General features: G+C 38.6%; 1 protein-coding gene across 3 annotated transcripts in view; it reads right to left on the bottom strand.

The window, feature by feature from the left end:
* Positions 1–1,242: 1,242 nt before the first annotated feature.
* The window catches only part of ST8SIA4 (ST8 alpha-N-acetyl-neuraminide alpha-2,8-sialyltransferase 4), a 56,068-nt gene continuing 35,057 nt past the window's right edge, over positions 1,243–22,253 (bottom strand). The window contains exons 5-6 of one of the 3 annotated variants that reach the window (XM_039566979.1): positions 6,950–7,023; positions 5,950–6,034 (exon numbers count right to left, since the gene is read on the bottom strand). In XM_039566979.1, the coding sequence (XP_039422913.1) occupies positions 6,954–7,023 (70 nt within the window). In that variant the 3' untranslated portion in view covers positions 5,950–6,034; positions 6,950–6,953. Of the gene's footprint in view, positions 6,035–6,949; positions 7,024–12,836; positions 12,992–22,253 lie in introns of those variants that run through there. The other 2 variants (XM_039566977.1, XM_039566978.1) reach the window with 2 other exon arrangements.

Genomic DNA, 22,253 nt, shown 5'->3' with positions numbered 1-22,253 from the left:
CTGAGATGTTAACTACACACTCCAAGCAGAAAAAATTCATTTCTGATGGCGCCTTGCTCACACAGTGTGGAACAATATGAATGGAGGCCTGAAAATTGTGACTAACATGGAATTCAAAGCTTTTGTCAGAACAAGTAGACAACCTGCAAGTGAGCAACAGAGATGTGAAGGGTCGTTGAGCACTTCCTGGTGAGCTGTCACTAGCTCTGATCGAGTGGCCCTAAATTAAATGCTCATTCAATAATTTTCATTTATGTGTGATTTGCATACTCTTTTCTAGAGGATTTTTCTGGTCTCATCTTAAAACATTTGCTAGGTTGCAAGCAAAAAGACATGCAAAACATCCTGAAAATTATAAAGAGATCATATTCTGGTTTAATCCAGTCCTATGTCAAAACACAGTAAAAAATGAAAATGGGACAGTTTCTCTGCTAATGCTCATGTGCACCCTCTTTCATCTTGGCCACCACAGGCCAGGGTCATCCACATCCCTCATCAGCACTCCAGCAGCTGGCACCCACTCCTCTCACGACAGTTCCCCAGCATCTGGCACTGAGTCCTTCCAGCATTACACAGAGAAGGAGGTAAGAGAAGATTTAAAGGAGTTAAGATAGACTGGGGCAATCAGCCTTAGCATACTGACCCACCATGGTTTACATGCAACCATCCCCTTTTCTGTCTATTCCACTTCTCTTCCTCCCCTGCACATTGCTCCATTTGCAAAGACCCACCGACTCCCCTCCAGCATCCTGGACCCTCAGGATTCCATCCTTATCAGTTGCAAAGTACCATTTGCCCACAGTTTCTTGATAGCTGTTCAGTGTGACTAATGAGGTTGGCTTCTTCTCCTTGTCTCCATTATGATTAACCTGTCTGGTTTGGGTGTCCACATACTTTGCTTCCCCCTTTTCCTTAGTATCCCATTTGACAAAGTCCTTGATCAGAAAATTACACTGGAATAAAAAATCCTACACTGTATATACCCTTACCATTTTCTGTGACTCATCAGTTTTGGTTCTCATCTCTGCCTTCCTTATTATTGGTCAGACAAGTTTGTGTCTCTCTGTTCCTGTTTATGGCTTCCTCCTTTTCTTAATATCCCTTTTGTGTTGAGAAAGTCCCTGATTAGATACCTTAAAGGAGCAGACGCTCTTCTTCCACAGATTCTTACAATTAGCACAAGACTGATAAAATTACCGTAACGGTGTTACAAAGGAATATGGAACAGAATATACCAGAAAATGTGAAAGAAATTTTTTTATTTTTCAGTTATACAAATAAAAAACAATCCCCATAGATGTACTTGAAATAATACTAACAGTGTCAAACATGACAATTCTGAGAGAATATGTATCAATACTTTAAACCACAGAAATTGTATGATATACACTCAGTAGCAATAATACTGTGCTGGAATGAAGCTCTCTGTAAACGCTCTTCCTTTATCTACATTTATAACAATTGTGCTTTTCCCTACACAAAGTAACAGTGCTCTCAAAAATAAATAATGTGCAATTTCAGAGTTCTATCCTGAAATATGCTAATCTGGATCCCCATCTAGATCCTGGACATGTCTCTCCCAGGAAAGTCACCGCAAAGTGTGCTTAGCACTTTGCTAGATCAACCACTAAAATAGGTACCGAACCCGCACCTGTTTTTCTTCAAATTGCAGTCAATTAGAGAAAAAGTACTGATCTCAAGCACATGTTGCTTATATGGTTTAACAAAAGAAGGATACAGTATTATGCATCAGTCTCAGATTTGAAAGGTTCAGTAGATCTTGTATCTGGAGAGTGGCTCAGAGCTGTGGGAGAGAACTGTCCCAAAGCTGAAAAGGTAACAATCAAACATTTATCTATTATTTTTATGAAACATGAAAGACTGTCACAGAAACATTAACATGTATCTTAATAAGCAATTTACAATCAATTTATCTGAATGAAATCAAGTTGTTTAATGCAAAGCTGCCGTAAGCTTTGGAAAAATACACATGTTCTGCTGTCTTGATTTAATTTCCAGTTCTTATTTTTAATGTACATTTAAGAACCACAGCTGGCAATTGAAATAGCTGATGAGAGGATAAATTTGAGGAACACTCAGAACACAACTGATTGGCATTTCAGTTGTTTCTCACCAGGGCAGATAACATTACAACGTTAGGGATCTTTCTTTTTATCCTACTACTTTGTATTAGTTGTTGATAGTGTTGGATTATAAAAGTGGTAATTATAATATAAAGCGATCATCTGCTTTGTGCTCTGTGGGCAGCAGATGTGTGAATGTAGAGAAACAACAGGAATCACCTAAGGCAGCTACGGAGGCTTAAGCTGTTGGCTGCTGACCAGTGAAGGACCACAAAATGAAATCTGTTCCACCTAAAAGCCTCTGTACAGCAGTTAAGCCTTTGCTGCTATGCCCTGGGTCACCTTTAGGGAAAAAATTACATAGCGGAAGTAATCTGTCTTTTTCATTTAGGTCCTGGGGTGCCTTAACAGAAATGCTCCAAGAGCCCCAGGAGGTACAAGGGAAAGGTAAGAAGGGTGTCTGCAATGAGTCCACTGCTACAGCTTCCCAGCTGTAGAGTGCAAACAATAAGGAAAATCCTGGGCATGTCTCACCTCAGGTTGCCTCAGACCAAGCAGAAACTGGTGGTCACAAACCATCTCAAAACAAACAATTTGTAGCACAGCAAACCACACACCAGGGAGCCCCTCAGAATCTTTGGGCTCCACATGGACGCAGGTCTTATACAAGAACAATAGTTTAAATTGACCCCTAGTACTTGTGAAAACCTGCACAAAGACCACAACTGCTACTTGCCTCAGAGAATGGTTTGAGACCCACTCCTCACTACATCACACCTCAGCTCAGGACAAAGTGAGGCAGGTGAGGAAGAGATGTCCTGGTGTAGAGTCCCATGGTTTTGGAAGGGAGGCACACCTAGGTGCTGGTTTGAGGGGAGAGTGCTATGAGAAGGATGAATACAGGTAACAGCAGAGAGCCCTGAGCCCATGGCTCACAGTGCCCAAATGTGCAGTACTGAAGATGGAAAGCCTGCAGAAGATGAGGTTAAGGCCCAGTTTTGAGGAGGTATGGGAAAACTGTTGTCTTGGAAGTAGGTGCTACTGTCATGTCTTGTGCCAAACCAAGTCAGAGAAATTTAGTGATAGGGTAAAAACCTGGACTCCATGGCTTAGGTACTAAAGTTAACTTCACTTGTGGAAAATCAAATGTGAAGCATGCAGAACAGGCGTAGGCCAAGATTTAATTTGTCTGCTGACTTTTAAAGGCAAATTCTGTCACCTATCTTTCTATTTACATGATATTCTTTTCATTTATTCATTTACACAAATATTTTTTTTTACTGCCAAGGAATTAGAGAGTCCCCATGGACTTTGTTGTCAGATACATAATCGATTGGCATATTCAAACCTTCCATGAGGGGAACAAAATCACCTGTCAGTTAATATTTTAGACTACTTGAGCTTCCTGTTTGTCAATGGCCTGACACTAGAGAGAAGAAAAGACATTCCCAGAAGAGAAAGCTAAGCAGATTTTTCTCTGAGCTTCTGATAGACTGGCAATCTGTGAATTCTTTATTTCAATAGCAACTTTGTCAATGTATGTGAAATATGCTTTTCATAGCAAAACCCTAACAGCAAGAACAGGAATATGTTCACTCTCCATCAAAGAAATAACCTTGTATTAAAATGAAGGCATACATAAGTGAACAAATAGCACCCTCTGGTTTATCAATAACAAATTAAATACATTCCAGTCTCCATAGCTGTTTAGCTCCTCATGATGCCTTGGTTTCAGTGAGTTTCATGTTAGGACCACTTATCACACATTAGCATGTGGCCAAAGTAAACTGTCCTGGGTACGAGAGCCTGGTGAATAAGGAAAGATGTTACTGTGTCTTACATATAGCAGAACTGACTTTCTACTTCCTGTAATATTTGGCTGCAAGGCAGTGATTTAGCTACCAAATTTGCATAATCACAGATCTCCAATCATGCAGGACGAAATACATGAACTTAAGAGGAGAAAATGGGTAATAAAGAGCATTTTCAGCTAGTAAATGTTTGTGAGTGTGGTGATACATATGAAATTGCACAAACTAATTCAAAATTCAGTAGATACACTGAATATCATATTTGGAGACCAGGATCTAATGTAGATCTGAAAACGTAACAAGAAAATACCCATACATTATACCTGCATACCTACTCCCTAGCCAAGGAAAGATGTGAAACCATTATGTTACCCATTTATGTGCTCTTTTAGCACTAAAACATATAATAGGATAACAGGTTTTGCTTCTTAATGTACGCTGTACTGATACTCCACCCTCTCCTATGCTCCTGTAATTTCTTGTTCTCTTTTTTTGGAAAGAAGGAAGTGAAAGAACTCTTGGTTTTGTGGATAAACAAGACTGTTGATCCAAAAAAACCACTGTGAGATAATGCAGCTCTGTGATATTTCAGTCAGTTACACATCAGAACATCTAGATGATACAAAAGAGTTACATTAAATAAAGAGATCACCTAACAGCATTAGAAATTTCAAAGAATTGCATGATCTGCAGTTTTTTCCATTAATTGGCTAGGTCTTTTTTTTCTTTAGTTCCAGTGTCACCTGAGTTTCTTTAGACTTTTCCTTTCTACCAGGAATAAAACTGTATATATATACACATATATATTTGAATGTATGAAGTAATTTCTTTACTCCTGCAGATTTTTCTGAAGAATTCTATATGCAAAGTCAGTAAAGAGGCTTTGCTTTGAGATGCTTAAAAAATATAAATAACAAAGAACATGTTCCCTTAAGCAGCAAAGAAATAGAAATCCACACAATTTCTCCAAGATAAGGAAAAAATGTTTATAAGAGTATCTTTGGCACCGAAAAGAAGGGCACCCTCTTGTATGTCTTCAAATCTGTACAGGAGAGAAAAACTTCTCTTTAAGTCAGATCAAAATGATATCTGCGTGGTTTCATGTAATGGGTACTGACAACAGGAGCTAGAAAAACAATCGGGATGTTAAAGATTGTATGACAGCAGGATACAACATGATAACACTTGATAAAATATTTGATGTTCCCCTCCACCCTCCCACGCTTATGGATCTTTTTTTCTTAAGACAATTCCATAAGATAAAAACATTTACTTATAACATGCTTGAAATCTTGTAAGGACTCCAAAATTTAAAAGCAACAAAACCCAACCAACGGCAATAAGAAAAACAGCAACAAAAGCTGAGGTTATAATACAAGATCAGAAACAGTTCTCTGACTGAAGGCATTTACTGATTTGTTTGATCTTACAGACTTCACTTTCTCTACTCAAATCTATCATGAAATTTTCTGCCAAAGCCTGATTTATTTGCTCAAGTAAATATTCCATCCACTGGATATTCTTTTGTAGGTTGTCTGATCACAGTGGCAAATTGGCAGGTTCTTTTTCTTCTTTAATACATGATGAATGTGTCACTGCATCCTGTAAACACTACTGAGTATACATTCAAGCTTTGTTCTTAGTGAAAGTGGCACTTACTTGAATCCTTGCAGTCAAGATAGCTTAGTTATATAGCACTTTACAGGTATAATAGCTGGTTATGTACTTCTAATATAACACCTTTTTCCAATGGCTTAGTGGGTATTGAAACAAATCCCCACTGTGGTCCCACTGCCATTGCACATCATCTTTATGATGAGATGGGTATTCTGTATTTATTGTACTTTACATGTGCTTTATTGCTGTACGCATTTCTCTGTTGTTAGTTTAAGTGCTCCTCTATTATGTAACACATACAATGTTTTAAACTCTAATGGCATCCTATGAGGACTGGCACTAGAAAAGTACCGATACTTCAGATCATCATAATAATGATACTTGACTGGTTTTCCATGTAAATCCTTTGGGAATGGCCAAAATCCATACAGGTGAATTTCATCACAAAATCTGGTGGCAAGTGTATACATGAGGAGACCAGTGCTGGGTCGTTTAATGTGGACCTTGTTTGTCAGCCAATAGCTGCAAAGAAAGAAAAGGTGCATTAAGAAACTCATATAATTTCATGTGAATAAATCCTGTGAACTTATTTTATCTACTATGCATTCATTTTACACTATGAAAAGGTGAAAGTCTCCTTTTCTCTAAGCTGAGATCATAATGACACTTCTGACGCACTTTTATTCCTCCTAGAGGAGCTTAAGGGAGACCTTATTTAGCACAGTGCTGAAAAAAACCTGGCCAACTAAGGGACTTAGTTCAGGACTGAATCCTAACACACCACCATATCTGCAGAAGCTAGAAAACTGCAGTCAACCTCCTCAGCCAGATCAGAGAACAGCCTCTTGCTATAAAATCTGACCTGTTGCAGTATCCAATTCATGTGATCAAGTGAGCCCTACACTGAATATTTTATTGGCCTGGTGATTATTTCGCAGATTGCTTGTCTAAATAGCAAATGGAAATGATAAACGTAAGTTGACTGTAACTTCCAGAAGTCAGAAGTGAAGCTTGATTTACTTGCTTGTGATTAAGCACATAAAACTACCTGTTGCTAACAGCAGTCTCCAGATAAGCAACATCTTACACTACTGATTTTTAAAAGGCTTTGTTTTGTACTCAAACATTCACTGGTCTGACTTAGGCTACGGGATAGTTTTCCTGGGCCAGTAACAAGAAGTCTGATTATGGCTTTAAAAGCAGCAGAGTTTTCAAAGAGACAAATGGAAACTTAACTGGATTCCAGCACATAGCTCACACTGGTATCCCCAAAGTCTGTCACCGACATTGTTCTAATGTAATCTCTAACCTTTAAAATCAGAACTTCATTAAAATAATGCCAGCCTATTACTGGTAAAACACTTCTCCCAGGTCTGATTCAATAGAAAGACTGCTAGTACTTTAGGGAAATAAAAAAGGTCACTTAGATTCTTATACCTGGTCATTCTGCTGATTTGGACAAACAACAGCCATGCACACAGCTGTACTGATCAGACTGTGGGAATGTGTGACTGCAAGTAAGAGAAGTAAGTATTAGCATTGCCACACAAATGTAAAGCCACTGCAGTGTGCCACTGTATTCTTAGTTGTAGGCTGTGAATTGCTTCTACCACAGTCTAAGAAGAAGGTCAAGGAAGATAAGCCTCACCAGACTGGAGTTAGCCTTGTTTTAAATGGGATTACAATAAGGCTGGAACTTAAAACTATACATCCAGAGTGCTATAAAGGCATTAATGATGTAGTAGGAGGAACATCCCACCTCCCAGTATGAAACAGGACAGCAAAACTATATCTTTAATCAAAGATTAAAGTATTTTTAAAGCACCAGATAATATGCAACAGTTAATTTAACCACCCTATTGAAACTGGCCTTCTCAGTTTCATTCTTTGCCAAAACCATAGCTTTGAATCACAGATACATATGCATATGAAAGCTAATTTGGTATTTTTGATTGGGTTGTTTTTTTGGGTTTTTTTTCTGTTTTGGGTTTTTGTTGCTGTTGTTGTTGGTTTGGTTTTTTTTGTTTTGTTTTTTTTTTTCATTATACTCAAGTTCATTCTTTAAAAGGTGACGGACCCTGCAAGCAGGAAACAGTTCTGGGCTGAGTGACTGCTTCTCCAAAGCCAGCATAGGGAATGACTCAGAATTCTGCTTGGCTGTAAAAACAGGATGGTAAAAAGCATATTTAAGGAGTGAATGTAACTGGGAATGGGTACATCTACAAATGACACATGCATATATCATTTTTCAGTATCTTCATAAACATGATTTTTAAGACATAAAATGCTAAGCAGTTTGTTTCTCACTCTGATAAACTGAAACTCTGTAAGACAGGATAAACCAAAGGAGGGACTCCATTCTAGAAAAGAAATGTTTGTTTATCGGAAAGCTGCTGAAGAAAGAAATTGGAATGCTTTTAGCACTTCACAGATACAGCAAAACAGATTAAAAATAAAAGCTAATTATTTAATTTTTGTGGAAATTGGTATTTGTCTCTTGAGAAGTCAGTACTTTAATCCCATGCAGTCATCCATCTACATGAGTGTTTCTAGCCAAACAGCAATTAAAACTGATGCATCAGGTACTACAGGGTACCACTGCTATCATTCCAGCTGAATTTCACCCTTCCAGGTTGCTCATGGCAGAAAATCAAATTAATAGTATACAGGTAAATGTTTGAAAAGGAAACTACATCTCACTTAAGCATTTCTGTCCAGAAATAAGTACGTAATTAAGGAAAAAGATGCAATGAAGACCCTCTTAAACTTTTAGAGTATACAAGCATATTTTCTCTTCTGTTTGTTATATTCAGGTATTATACAGAACAGAAGTTTAACTATTTCTTATTTCTTAAAATTGAAAAGATATCCAAACTCTCTCTATATAATGAAAATATAGTACTTGCTGTAATTACTATAAAAATTTTGTAACTTGGGATCGATTATACTTAAAATGAAAAAAAAAAAGTAATGCAACAAATGAAACAGTTGGAGGTGCTCAGTGCTCAAGGCTGATGCTTCCTAAAGATCATCTATCTCAGCACATTCCTGGCTCCCAAAGTCTGCTTGAATTAATAAAATTTTCCAGAAGTGACAGAAATCACAAGTAGTCTTTGTGATTTTTGTTCTGAAAAATACATGCAAACTTTTCAGTTGCTCAGGTAGCTATTCTAATGTGAGGTTGAGTTAAGGCTGATTAGGATTGATTGATGTTGTAGATACTTTAACCAATAAGCATCTTTGTACCTGTTTTCAGTTTCCAAAGTTTTATTACAGCTTTAGTTTAAAGCATAAAGATACTCTCCTGATCTACTTTTCTGGGATGCACTCATTTTCTGTTTAAAATTACAACGTGAAGGAAGCAACTAACTATAGAACAGAATGAGAATCTCTCTTGTTTCTCATAACTAATCTCTAGGTCTTCACCCATGACCAATTCCTAATTTTCCAGCTGGATAAGGAATCAGCTTAACTGACAGGACTGGGTGGATCTTACCATGTTAGAAAATAGGCATCGCTGTGAAGACTGTAACTGCCCCTGCAGTGCACCACTACACACACTCGTTTCCTTCATGCCTCATGCTAAAACAACTCCTTTGTGGGGCCTAAAGGCTGAATTTATTGAAGGTTACTGAATGTGCCAATGCATAAACACCCTTTAAATCTATAATTTTTGTGACTTGAAGTTGAGTAGCTCGAATTCAAAGAGATCTCACATCAAATTACTTTAAAATAGATGGCTGATGGTAGTGTAGTAAAGACATTGGCAAGATACCATGAATTTCAGCTTATGCTCAACAGTTAAGAGTAACCTCTAGCGGTAAGTGAAAAACAGCACAAATAGAGAGTATCCTGAACTATCTGCAATGAAAGGAAGGTCAGGTCAGTACTTAGGTCCATGTATTGCATTTTATAAAATTGTCATTAATAAATACCATGTTTGCAACAGGTAACTAAAAAATGCCACAGTACATTGTAAGAGTAAAGGTCACCCTGCTGACAGTAGGGGACTGCTAAAAATGCCTCTTCCATGTAAAAAGCTATATTTGAGCTGGTACTGGTTCCTGTAACAATGTCATTGTGCTCCTACTATCATTCTGTCTATTTTCACCTCAGCTCCTCATCCCAAATCCAAGTATCTTTGCCTCCAAAACTTCTCACCCGCTTCAGACCTATTAGTTAGTGAGCCATGGCAACACATCTGAGACCTTTCACACAGTCCAATATAGATCTCTCTTCTAGAATCCTTTCTTTGTACATGCACACTTTAAATAGATTTCACATGCTTTTAAAATCTGAACAGTGATCTCTTGCATGTTTCACTCTATTTTACATTAAAAAATGCATATATGCATTCTAGAAGAATTTAAGTAGCAGAAATGTTAGTCATTAAGGAGTAATATTAACATTAAGGAGTAATGTTAACATTAAGGAATTACGCCAGGATAGTAAGCAAAGTAAGGAGTAGCAGCAGGATCACAGAGCAGGGCCATCAGAAGGAAGGTTTACACGGCATCTCACAGTGAGAAAGTCCTTGTACCTCTTTGTTGAAAAAATGTGTTTCACTGGATTTTTGGGCTGAACATGACCTTGATGGGATGCAGATTTTTGATATTTCTATTAGTACTGGAGAGAAATACTGTCAATAATGGATTTGTGTCGGCCTTATTCTAGTACTTTCTGATGCTTTAGACATACATGTTTTTTCCTTCCTTTTTATTGTTATTACCTTAATGAAACCTAGTTCTTATATGCAGTTCCACACCATAAATAAAATAAATGTTTTAAAATTCTGTATGTAAAAATGTAATTTTTGTCAAAGATCCTTCTTTGTCTCTACTGTGATAACATGAAAAGCCATAAAAAATAGGAAAAAAAATTATTTTAAATTGAGGCACTAGTACAAAACCTAACATCTCAGTAATAATGACTTTTACAAGAATCATGAGATTATTCCTATTGGAAGGGATGTCAGCAGACCTCTGACCAACCTTTGACAGATCTCAGTCCAATCTCTGTCTCCAAGTAGGGTTCCTCAGCCACTGCTGGCTGGGCCTGTGCTCCAGCTCAACTAGCTTTGTTGCTTTGTAGCTCTCTGCTCAGCTTGCTTCAGTTGGCCAGTGTCTTTCCTGCTTTAAGGGGCCCATAGGTGCTTGAGTACTCCTTCTACACTTAAAAAAAGCAGTGAAGAAAGTAAAAGTGTGCCCTGATGAATATGAGATACATAAATTATTTACAACCATAAGCATTGTTAAAAGATTACTTTGACACTTATATTGGTCTTTGAGTTTATGGAACCTCAATATTTTGGCCTTTAAAAATTCTGCCAGATCAAAATAACCCCCTATGGTTAAATATACAGTCAAATCCACCAGACTTTCACCTATATCTAGCAAGATATCCTCACATTTATGAAAATTGAATGTTCTACTATCAGCATGATTGCCAGAGGAATGTCAATTGAATAGCATGTTGCTACCTGATAATGACTTCCTGCAGCCATTGACAAAAATTAAATGAAAATAAAACCATAAATATCTGTTTTAAAAATAGTTAATGTTAAAATGATCTTCTGGAGAGACTCTATTACAATGACTAATACATACAATAATTGATGCCAATCATCATTACATTATATGAATACTGGGGAATTCACATTACAATTGTTTATCCTGCTACTGTGGAATAGATGACTTCTGACTAAATTAAAACATGAGATGTGCTTTCCCATGGCTGTACTCAGAATGAAGTGCTGTCTCAGACAAAGAAAATCAGATGTGATGGGTTACATTCAAATACCAGGTAATTTAGTGTACTTAGCATATTTATTTGCCTTATCTACAAATTCCACAAGATATCATAGTATAAATAGATTCAGAATCTGGTTACATATATTTCAATGGATTTTGAATTCCTTGTTCTGGACAGGGCTGAATCTGAGGAAACATTCATGTTTCAACTCTCAATAGCTCCAAAGATTATATACTGAGCTCTGTTTCTTGAGATGTCCAAGCTGATCTTCAAGTAAAACTACTCAACACACCTGGCTGTCACTGAAATTCTGTTCCTTTTACAGACAGAGAAAATATTTTTAAAAAGAGCTTTCTGAGAAATCATATATGGAATTTGAGAAGTTAAAATATTAATAAAAAGGTAGTGGAAAAAAGATTTTGAAAGATGACAAAACATCTCACTGTTACTCAAGAGTGTCTGTGTGAGAAGCTAGAGGATGTATATTGTCTTGATCACACTTCCTCAAAAAATACTTCACAACAAGACAAAACAGAGTAAAGCAACATACGCTATCAGAAGAATAAAGTAACTTCTGTATGAGAAGAGAATAAATAGAGTAGCTTGAAAAAGAGACAACTAGGTGGGGAGATGGCAAAACGCTCCAAAATTAGGAAGTGTGTAAAGGTGGCAAATAGGAATTTAACTACTACTTTAACATAAGCACTGTAACATAAAGCGCTATGGACTCATCTGTCCTAGGGTGATGTTATGAAGCCACTTTATGCCTTAACCGTCCGCTCAATGCCCAAGGACGCTGTTTCTCTAAGATGGACCCGGGGCTGGAGCCATGGGACCGAGTGCGGGGCAGTTTAACAGGGCCCAGCGGCTCCAGGGGCTCGGCAGGGCTGGGGAGGGAGTGCGCCGGGAGCGCTGTGCTGCTCTTTGGGTTTCCTTTGTGTTCCGGCTAGCTGGAAAAAGGTTCTGTTGGATTTTTTTCCTGTTCCTTTTTCCCTTTTCTTCCGCTTGCCTCACTGCCTTCCTTCCCTCCTCGCTGGTCCGGGGAGCCTGCAGGGGTGGCCCCGGCGGGCCCGCGGAGTCGCCCCAGCTGGTCCGAACCCACGTGTCTGTTCCCTCTCCGGGAACGTGTTGTAGTTTGAGGGGTTTTAAGAATCCTGTTCTACCCTGTTTTGTTTGTGTGTTAATAAATAGTTTGGTTTCTTTTTCCCACTTTCACTTCTTGAGACTCATTTGTCTCATTGACGGAGGAAAAGGGGAGGCCCTTTTCCCTTCAGAGGGGACACTTATTCCAGAGTGTTTCCTCCTGAAGTTTTGTCTCAAAAACTGAGACATCAGTAAAGTCATTTATTAGCAGGTCTGAAATAAACAGATGGAAGTACTTTTTACACACTGTAACACTGAACTGGGAATTCATGGTGTGCAGGTTTGGGCAAACTTGGAAATATATCCTCTGAGAGAAGGCAGGTTACAACCATCCCTCCCCCCACCAGGTTCGGGAAAAAAAGAATTTTCCTTGAAAGAAAGTGAAAGAGATAAAAACTATTTATTTAACAAATACACAGGAAAAGGATAATAATGCCAAATAATAATAAAACCTCTCACTCTGCTGAGAGAAACCTTGGAAAATTTCAGAGTCCTTCTGTAGATCTCCCTCTCCTTGGAGCTCGGATGGGGTGGTGGGCCCACCGCCAGGGCCAAGGCTTCAGCAGAAAATCCTCCCAATGTATTCTGATGTTGAAGCCGTCCAGCAGAGAAGAAGGGAAAAATCAGACCCCCAGAAAAACAAAGTTCAACTCTCCAGAAGAAAAGGAGCTGAAAAACTGGCTGGAAAGCTGGCTGGAAAGAAAGCAAGCCAGGTGCTTCCCTCCGCTCTCTCTCTCCTGCTGCAGCTGAATGCAGAGAGCTGTCTCTATGTGTCCTTGAAAACATGAAAACAAACTGCAAAGCGGCTTTGAAGAAGTTTTGCTCAGTTTTGTCTCTCTCCCCTCTCAGGCTCAGTTAAAGGCATAGAAAGGCATAAAACTAATTTCAGGGCATAGAGAAGCGATATGGGATACAACATCATAAAGTAACCCCAAGACACATGGCAATAGAATGTTTTGGATGCTGTTGGCCAACTAAAAAACCCACAACTTGTCAATGTTCTCAAACCCAGTGGTGCTGATGAAGCTCTTTCGCAAAGGTTTGCTAAGCTGCTGGCCATGGGAGCATATATCACAGGGTAATCTTTCCTCTGTTTCTAATTTTTCTTCTAAGTTTCTGTGTTGGCACCTGGCACTGGTTAAGTCTACAGGCTAGAAAGGGATCTCTTAAATAGCCACTTTTATGTTCTTGGACCCAACATCTGTTTTCTAAAGAAGGTGTTAGGGCACCTAACCTATCTTCCTCAAACTCAAAGGACAAATCCTTTTCTTGTGCTTTCTTGTCTTCAGTGGGATTAATCACACCAATGATATGAAAAACCCTACAAGTGACCCTCTCAATTTATGTGAATGTTTCAATTAAAAATGGACTATTTGGCTTTTTCTTACTGAGATATGCTTTGCGCAGAATGCTGCACAAGGAATCTAAAGTGTAAAATAATTAAATTGTGAACAAGAACACAGAAAATGTGACAGCCAGCACAAAAACACTGCTGAGTGTTTGCACAAGATCTACTTGACAGTTTTCAGTGTACAATATTTTCAAAGAGCATACATAAAAAACCTGTTTCATTAAAACAAATGAAGAACTGAAACTCCATCAGAGCTCTACCCAAAAAGTCAGGATTCTGTCCTGATCTGATCTGCCTCTTTAGTAGTTAGAAATATTCTCTGTGATATACTGCACTACAGGACAACAAGGGTTGTAAGTAAGGGCTACTTACTTACGTCTCTAGTGAAACTTGCTAAGAATATCCATCGATATATTTTTAAAATTATTTAAGCCCTTAGGAATCTATTTACATGAAAAAGAGACCTGAACCTTTGCCAGTAAATATGGTTAGTCTTCTGGTGCACAGAGACTGAAACATCTATCCTTGCTTCAGAATCATGAAAGTCATCAACTGACATTCTAGCACAGTACACGCCTCTGCTAAAAAGTGTTGCTCGCTCAACGCATGCACAAAACCATTTTCAAGAATGAAACATAGCCTAATTTTAGAAGAAATAATCTATAAATAATTTGAGATCACAGATACACTAGACGTGCACACAGACACATAGCAAAGGTGCAGCAAAACAGACCTAGAGTACATTTTACAGGCTTAGAAAGTCAAGAGAGACACTTTTTCCCGTGTCTCAACACCCTCATGATAAAATATTTCTGCCTTCTATCTAATGCAAACGTACCTTCTTTCAGTTCAAAACCACTGTCCTTTGTCCTATCACTACAGACCTTGGTAAAAAGTCTCTCCCTCTCCAGCTTTCTTGTAGGCTCCCATCAAGTACTGAAAGGCCACAATAAGGTCTCCCTAGTGTGTTCTCTTCTCCAGGCTCAGCAAGCTCAGCTCTCTCTACCCTTCTTCAGAGGAGGGATGCTCCAGCCCTCTGATTGTTTCTGTGTCCCTGCTCTACATCCACTCCAGCAGGTCCCTGTCTTTTTTCCCGCTGAAGACTCCAGAGCCAGATGCAAGACTCTAGGTGGGGTCTAAGCAGAGCAAAATTGGGCAGAATGAAGTCCCTCAAATTGCCGGCCATGCTCCTTTTGATGCGGCCCAGGATGCAATTTGCTTTCTGGACTGTGAGTGTATATTTCCAGCCCATATACATATAAAGACATGTTAATGTTTCCTTCAGGTTAAGAAATTCTAATCTGCTCAAAAAACCTTTTTAAATTTTTTTTTTTTTAATCAATTTGCAGCCATAAACTAGAATCCACTAGTGATAAACAGGATCGTGACAATTTTTCTTTTACTCCCCATACAGACATTATAAATTAATGAATTACCTTCATAATTATACAATGGAAGTCAGTGTGTCAGTGTGTGAGTTTAAATCAACCTTTTGATTAATACAGATTGAACCTGCATCAAGTAAACTATTTTTTGTTATACATTTGTTAAAAACTGCTAGCACTACTGGCTTTTTTTTCCCCCTTACAATTCCAACAGTTAAGATGACTCCTTATTATTTTGTATTTTATCTTGTTCCCTGAAACCATTTAAAGATATGTAAATATTAAGGACTAAGATAAAACCTTAAAAATGTTGGAGAACACTTGAACAGTGTGACTGTTAGATGTACAAATGGTGATCAACAAGCATACATATGACTCTGAGTATTTGAAATGTCAAATAGGAGATGTTTTTAGATGGTACATACACAGGCAAATCTAAGCTAAATACAGTGTCTGTAGCAACATACAGTAGCAATGATAAAACAAAAAAGAGAAAGCATCTGATTAATTAGGAAGAAATAGAAACATCAAGTTGAATACCAAATCTAAACAACTATTTGCCTTAATTTTATAGTTCTCCTTTCTTCTGTGATTCATTCTTTCTGCATGAAACCTCAAAAGATAAACTACTTACCTATATCTATAGTTATAAAGCACAGCTACAAAAGAAAAAACCCTGGAAAAGTTGTGTGGGATTGCCATTCTGGAAAGAACACTGGGCCCAATTCTAAGAAAACATGTATGAAATAGGTAAAAAAAGGCAACTATATTTCAAATAAATAGGGCTACAAATGGTTTCAGAGGGAGCCAGTGGCCTTTTCTCCTCTTGTATAGGGCGTAAGTATTACTTATTATCTTCTCTAAAAAGGATACTGGTATTAGTTTGGATTAAACAGAAGCAATGAAGCAATGGGATGATTCGTAATCAGATAGAAGATAGCACAACAATATTTTATTGGTTTTGAAAACTATATTTTCTACTCAGTAAAATAAGACTACCTACCACTCTTCTACACACAGAAATGTATGTACAGGTAGGGGAAATAAGCATGGAAGAAGAAAAAAGTGTCAGGCAAAAACCCCCAAATGTGTAGTGTACAGAAAAACCCCAGCATTTCCTATCAGCAACATGAGAAGGCAGTCACAGGAAAGAGATATTGTCAGGTTTAGGACATTTATAGCCTAAGCTTGTATTTTGACTCATGTTCATGCTGGGTCTGTTTTAGAAGCAGACTCCTCCATTGAAGGAAAGGCTTGGCTGTGAGTGATAACAACTGCTACAAAGAATTCCTCTGTTCTTCACTCTTCTAGGGCTCCTTTTCCACTTAGGGGTGGCATAAGAGACAGTGTTACTAGTCCCTACTACTGCAACATTTTATGGACCTAGGGGTTGATCCAGACCGGCTGTGACAGCTGGTTGGCTTCCTTGGCAGGGATTTTGTCTGTGGCATCAGGAAGGTTGATATCAGCAGCCATCTTCAAGTTGAACAACAGCAACACAAGCCGACTCTGTGACCTCTTCTATTGCTGGAGCTAAACTGAGAAATCTGAACCCAAGAGCATACCCCACCTGGCCCACAGGGGCAACTTTAACAGGCAGAGATCAGGCAGGATGATAAATGAACATCCTACTTTCTATCAGCCATATTCCCTTCCCGAAAGAGCCCTTACTATACTTCTTAGAGTAGCTATTCAAGACTCATAAAGACTATTGAAGCAGTCCCTTGACAGGAAACCTTGATAATGTGTTGCAGTGGGGATACTGCAACATGCATATACCAAACCAGGAGTCCCGTGGAAAGGAAATATATATGGGCAGACAGATTCTTGCTAGCTGTTCCAGAGAGATGTTTATTTCTCCAGCCGCATGGCCGGGGCTCTGCCGAGGAACTGTTCCAGTCACGGGACCAAGGGTCCTTCTGCCCGCGCAGGGAACACAAACCAACCCATGGGAACGAGGCTGAGCAGGGGCAGGGAAGCCCCGTGTCTGTGCCCTCAGGGCCCCTCTCCCAGGGCTACACGGCGGGGGAGGGACCCCAACAATAATGCCTTAGGTAAGCAAAGGTACTGCAGCCAAGAAATGAATTTGACTCATGTTCCGCACAGTAACTTGGTTACACAAAACCAATGCCATTGGGTATGCATAACCAAATGTTCATGTTAATCTTGAACTTCTGTCCTTTGTCAAACTGTGTCCTGGGGTTCTGACGTTTTCTAGGAATTGGTGAGGGCATAACAAAATGGCATAATATTTCATGAAAAATTACCACAAAAAAAGAGTCTATTTCCCACGCCAAAGATAGGCAAATGGAGTGAAAGGAATTTGGTTTGTAAAAAGAGTGTAATGATTGGATAAAACTCTTCAACTATATTAGTGAAAACTTGTCTGGGAAAGCCATGTCAAATTAAAAACAGGGAAAAATCTTCTGTTAGAACAAAGATATAACAAATTCAGTTAAAGGATAGTAGACTAAAAAAGAATTATGCAATCTTACTGCAAAGTTGTAACAATAATGTGTATCAGACTGACTAGGGACATTGCTAAGTGCTTTGAAACACACAGGTAACTTTAGATTAAATTAATAAAATACGGATTTCAAAATTAATTTCAAAATATTAATTCTTAATATTGTATGAAATAAAATTCATAATATAAAATATTAATTCTTCTTATTTTATGAAGGCATTACTACAACTTATAATTAATTAGCATTTTTCCTATGAAAATTTCAACAGAATATTACTGGAGGAGTGTAATTAAAATTAGTAACTTGTCCTAATTCTAGCTTTCACCATTAGATCTAGTCTTTCCTACTGAATGAATATCTGTTCTTATGCTAATGGCCAGTAAATGTATTTCTGTAACAGAAAAAAAATCCTATCTAACTAATTTTCTCCCTTTTCAAAACAATGCAAATACAGTCATGCTCAGAAGAAAAATCTAATACATGAACAGAAGCTCCAGACCAGCTGTTTCACCTGACATGACTGCCATAAAGAGGAGGTTGATGCCAGAGAGCCAGGTCTGTATTCTTGAGAGACCATTTTCTAAAAACTTACATCACCTGTTAAGTCTACCTTAAAAAAGAAAAACCTTGGTGGGAAAAGTGTCGAATTTCCATTCTGGAAAGCATATTGGGTCCAATCTCAGCAAAACAGTTATAAATGTAGGCAAAAGAAAACAATTCCATTTAAGTAGAGCTACAAATGGAAGTACGTTTTAGAGTTAATTGCTTTTAGAGGGGGTCAACTTGGGGTTTTTTGGTCCCTGCTATGGAATTATTATTATTATTATTATTATAATTATTATTATTTGTCCCTGAAACAGGGCAAAATTCATAAATATGATCCCAGGATGAAGACTGCCCTCATCTGAAAGCATTTCATTAATGGCACTGATACTGAAATTAATATTGAAAAGTGCAGCCTGTAAATTTGAGAATATGTTCAGGATGCTCTTTGCTCATTGGACTATAAACAGTTTCAAGCTGCTTTCAGCTTGTGCCCAACTGCCCTTTACAACAGAAGGCAATAATGCCCATCATCAGGTCTGGATACAGTAAACCAACATGTTCAGTGCTATGCTACTTGTTAGACTAACTTCAGTTTTACAGAAGAAAATCTGGTCACTTTTGAGATTTTATAAATACTATCTGAAGTCTCCTATTTAGAGATTATTACAGAAAATATGCATTACAGGTCCTTAAATTTGATCAGTGCAATGAACCAGAGCAGATTAATCAGATACAAAAGCTAATGATTTTACTGTCTGTCTAGGAGTGATTTATGGTGGTAGCCTATTCCATGATCTTCTGCTTTATGCCAAAAATGGTTGCTATAATGGTTGCATTAAGGCCCAGGACTGTGGGGGGGGGGCAGGGAGTGCAGAGCTTTGGGGTTTTTGGTGGGCATTTTTGAAGACTCACTGCCCAGGCATTCCATGGCGCTGGGAGGTTTGGTTTTGCTTGGCTAGCTTGGTTTTATTGGCCCAGGCAAAGAGCTGCTCCCTTTCCTAGCTTGGAGAAACTGCAGTAGAAATCTTTCAGCTGCCTCAAGGTGAACTCAACAGCTGCAGGTCTGAGACTGGAGGAGTGGGACTGGTGGGAGCAGGGCTGCCCCGTTCCAACCCCAAGCCTCAGGGATCCAAGGCAGAGAATGCACACCAGGAGGCTCCAGACCAGCTGTTTCACTTGCCATGACTGCCATGAAGTGGAGGTTGACGCCCGAGAGCCACCAGGTTTTTGCCTACTGCTGGAACTCCTCTGTGGAAGCTCCACTTCCCTTAAGCTGGCACCATCTCACACCACATGTCAGGAAGGCATATTTCTCCAACATTTCCCCTATTCTCCAGGCATTTTTGGGTTTTCATTCCTCTGTGTGTGTGTGGCAGGATGTGAGTTCTGACAGTTTGGTGTTGTTTTTCTTCCTTGTCTTCTGGATGTTTTGTTGTTAATAAATGGTTGGGGTTTTTTTCCCACTTCCTTCTATTAGTATTCATTTTCTACTGGTGCAGGGGGGTTGTTGAAACCCTTTAGAGGAGACTACTCATTACAGAGTGTCCTCTGTTAAATTTGTCTCAAAACTGAGACATCATCATAAATCCCATGGTTCTCAGTGAATTAAGCAACCAGAAGAGACAGGCTTCTTACAAATAAAAGTATACTACATCAGTAAATGAAGGAGGCAGAAGTTACTCCTTAGGATCAAGATTACACAAAACCTTTGACTAGTCAAAAGCATTCACTGACGCATGTGCAAGCATGTGTTGAAGAATGTGTTTGAACAGAAACAATTTGCTGCATCACAACTTAACGTGGAACTCAGTGACAGATTGCCTTACAAAATCCATTAAATATGAAAAACTCACTTAAACAATACACAGGAGTCCGCATGCTGTCATGTCAAAGGACCAGTGTCTTTAAAGAATGAATGCTGCTGAGTGTTCACATTATTAATTTCTAGCTCCACTGAAAACAATGCCAACCAAAATGCCCATTAAATAGCAATGAAATGTGACTGGAGTTCTGCCAAACCCATCTACTGGTCTCACTTACATGCAATATACCCAGGAAAAAACTGTTTTCAGTCACTACTTCTACAATCCATCAGAAACAAATACATGACACCTATGTGGGAGGCTGCAGATCCCACTACTGATTTTACAAGCAGTAATTTCCCAAGAGAAATTCCTGTGATTTTCAAGTAAGAAGATTAATGGATGTTTTTACTCCACAGAGATTTTCTGTCTTGAGCTTGCTTTCTGATGTGACAGTCTTCTGCATCATCTTCTCTTTTTACTATATATGAGGAGCATAGAGAAAAATGACAAAAGATTTTGCCATTATTGGTTAGTATTAAAAAAAATTAGAAATATGTCCTCTGCATTGTACAATTTACTTTATTTTCTTTTTGTGAGTTTCATGCACTTTAAATCTGTACTGCATCAATAGAGGCATACAGCAGGTAGGTAGCTACTCTTTTTTACTTTATTACTGCTGTTATATATAAATGAAAGAAAAAAAGGAATCCTGAACCACATCATATACCCCCTTCACTAGACTGAAAGATTAAACAAAGTAAAATTTTAAAAAAGGAAAAAAAAGGTTCTGTAAACACATTTATTATTTTAAAAGGGAATAGTTCTCACTTTATGGATTAAAGCCTTTCAGAAAATCTGAGCTTATTGCTACTTACAGTGCTATCTTTGTATATTGTCAGTGGCTTTACTAAGTTACCATCAACTATGTAATTAGCGGTCATTTGAAGCGAGATCTTCAGTCTGAATTCAAGCTACTCAACTTCAAGTCATCAGTGCTATAGAAACAAAGTGTGTTTACACATTGGCACATTTCCCAGATATTCTGTGCCCAGAACTTGCTTTGCATATTACCAACAAGTTTATAGAATTTGAAAACAAAACCAGAAAGACAGATTTCCTCTTCTCTTTCACCACTCCTTCAGAGAATGATCATCATACCAAAATAGCAATGATGGCTTAGCAATCTCATTAGTTAACACAAGGAGATCTGAGGCATAGTTTTGTGCTCTTCACCAGACTTTATGTATTATCCTTGCTGGTGAGAAGCCTACTGTTCTCTTAACAGATTCATTTGGAAACGATGTTTGCTACTGACAACATCAGAGAGGTGACATTAACAAATGCATGAACCAAATTGTCCTCTACCCATATCCTCTCAAACCTGTTCTCTCTCTCCTGAATTAATCCAGTTCATTTTCTAATAGATTCCAGAGCCAGCCAGCATCATCTGTCTGGATCTGTTCCCACTGTGAAACACCCCTGGGGGAAACCCATAAACTACAGCAAACCCACTCCTCTGTGGAAACCCATGACAAATCCCTTGCAGGCAGCAGAAATCCCAATTGCCACCAGTGATGTAGGGGTCAAGCCTGCATTTTGTTTCCAGTGCCAGCATGCAGCAATCCCCTGCAGCAGGCTGAGCTGCCCCATCTGCTTGGCACTCATTTCTCCATAGCACAACTCACAGCTGTACTCCCAGGGTTTCACACACTCAACACAGCTTCCAGTGGATGCCTTTCAGAGAGGAGAACGCACTGCAGCATGGAGAGAGGGCTTCTCTCCTTTACCATGTCTTTATCAGACCTCAGGATTTCTCTTTAGTGATTTTTAAACGACTGCTAGCTCTGCAAAGGAAGGTAAAAAGTAACACTGAGATTATTTTCTGAAAGCTTCTTGTCATTGAGAGCTATGTTCTGTAAACCACCTTTGTCCTATTGTATTTGTATGCTCTGTCTGTCATAGACTAAAAGGTGAAAAAGGCAAGCCCTCACCTGTAAAGTTAATGCCACACATGACTCTTTCTACTGCCTTGTTAGCCTATCTGTATGTTACATTCCATCTGAGGCTAAATAATTTGATACAAGCATAAACTGTGCCACCTGTTGGTTTCAGTATGACTGTGAAACATCCACTACTTCCCCTCTGCCAATTCTGCTAGTAAGTGTGCCCACACTTATACTGAAATGGAAAAAAAAAAAAGGAAACAAAAACCTCCACCTTGTGAGCCTCCAAAATGTTCTGAAACCAGGGGCTGCACTTGTTTTCAGTAAGGCCCTATCTCAGATTCTTTTA

The sequence above is a fragment of the Corvus cornix genome, chromosome Z (assembly GCF_000738735.6).
Source record: "Corvus cornix cornix isolate S_Up_H32 chromosome Z, ASM73873v5, whole genome shotgun sequence".
Classification (NCBI taxonomy): domain Eukaryota; kingdom Metazoa; phylum Chordata; class Aves; order Passeriformes; family Corvidae; genus Corvus; species Corvus cornix.
This window is presented reverse-complemented; position numbering and strand designations above follow the sequence as displayed.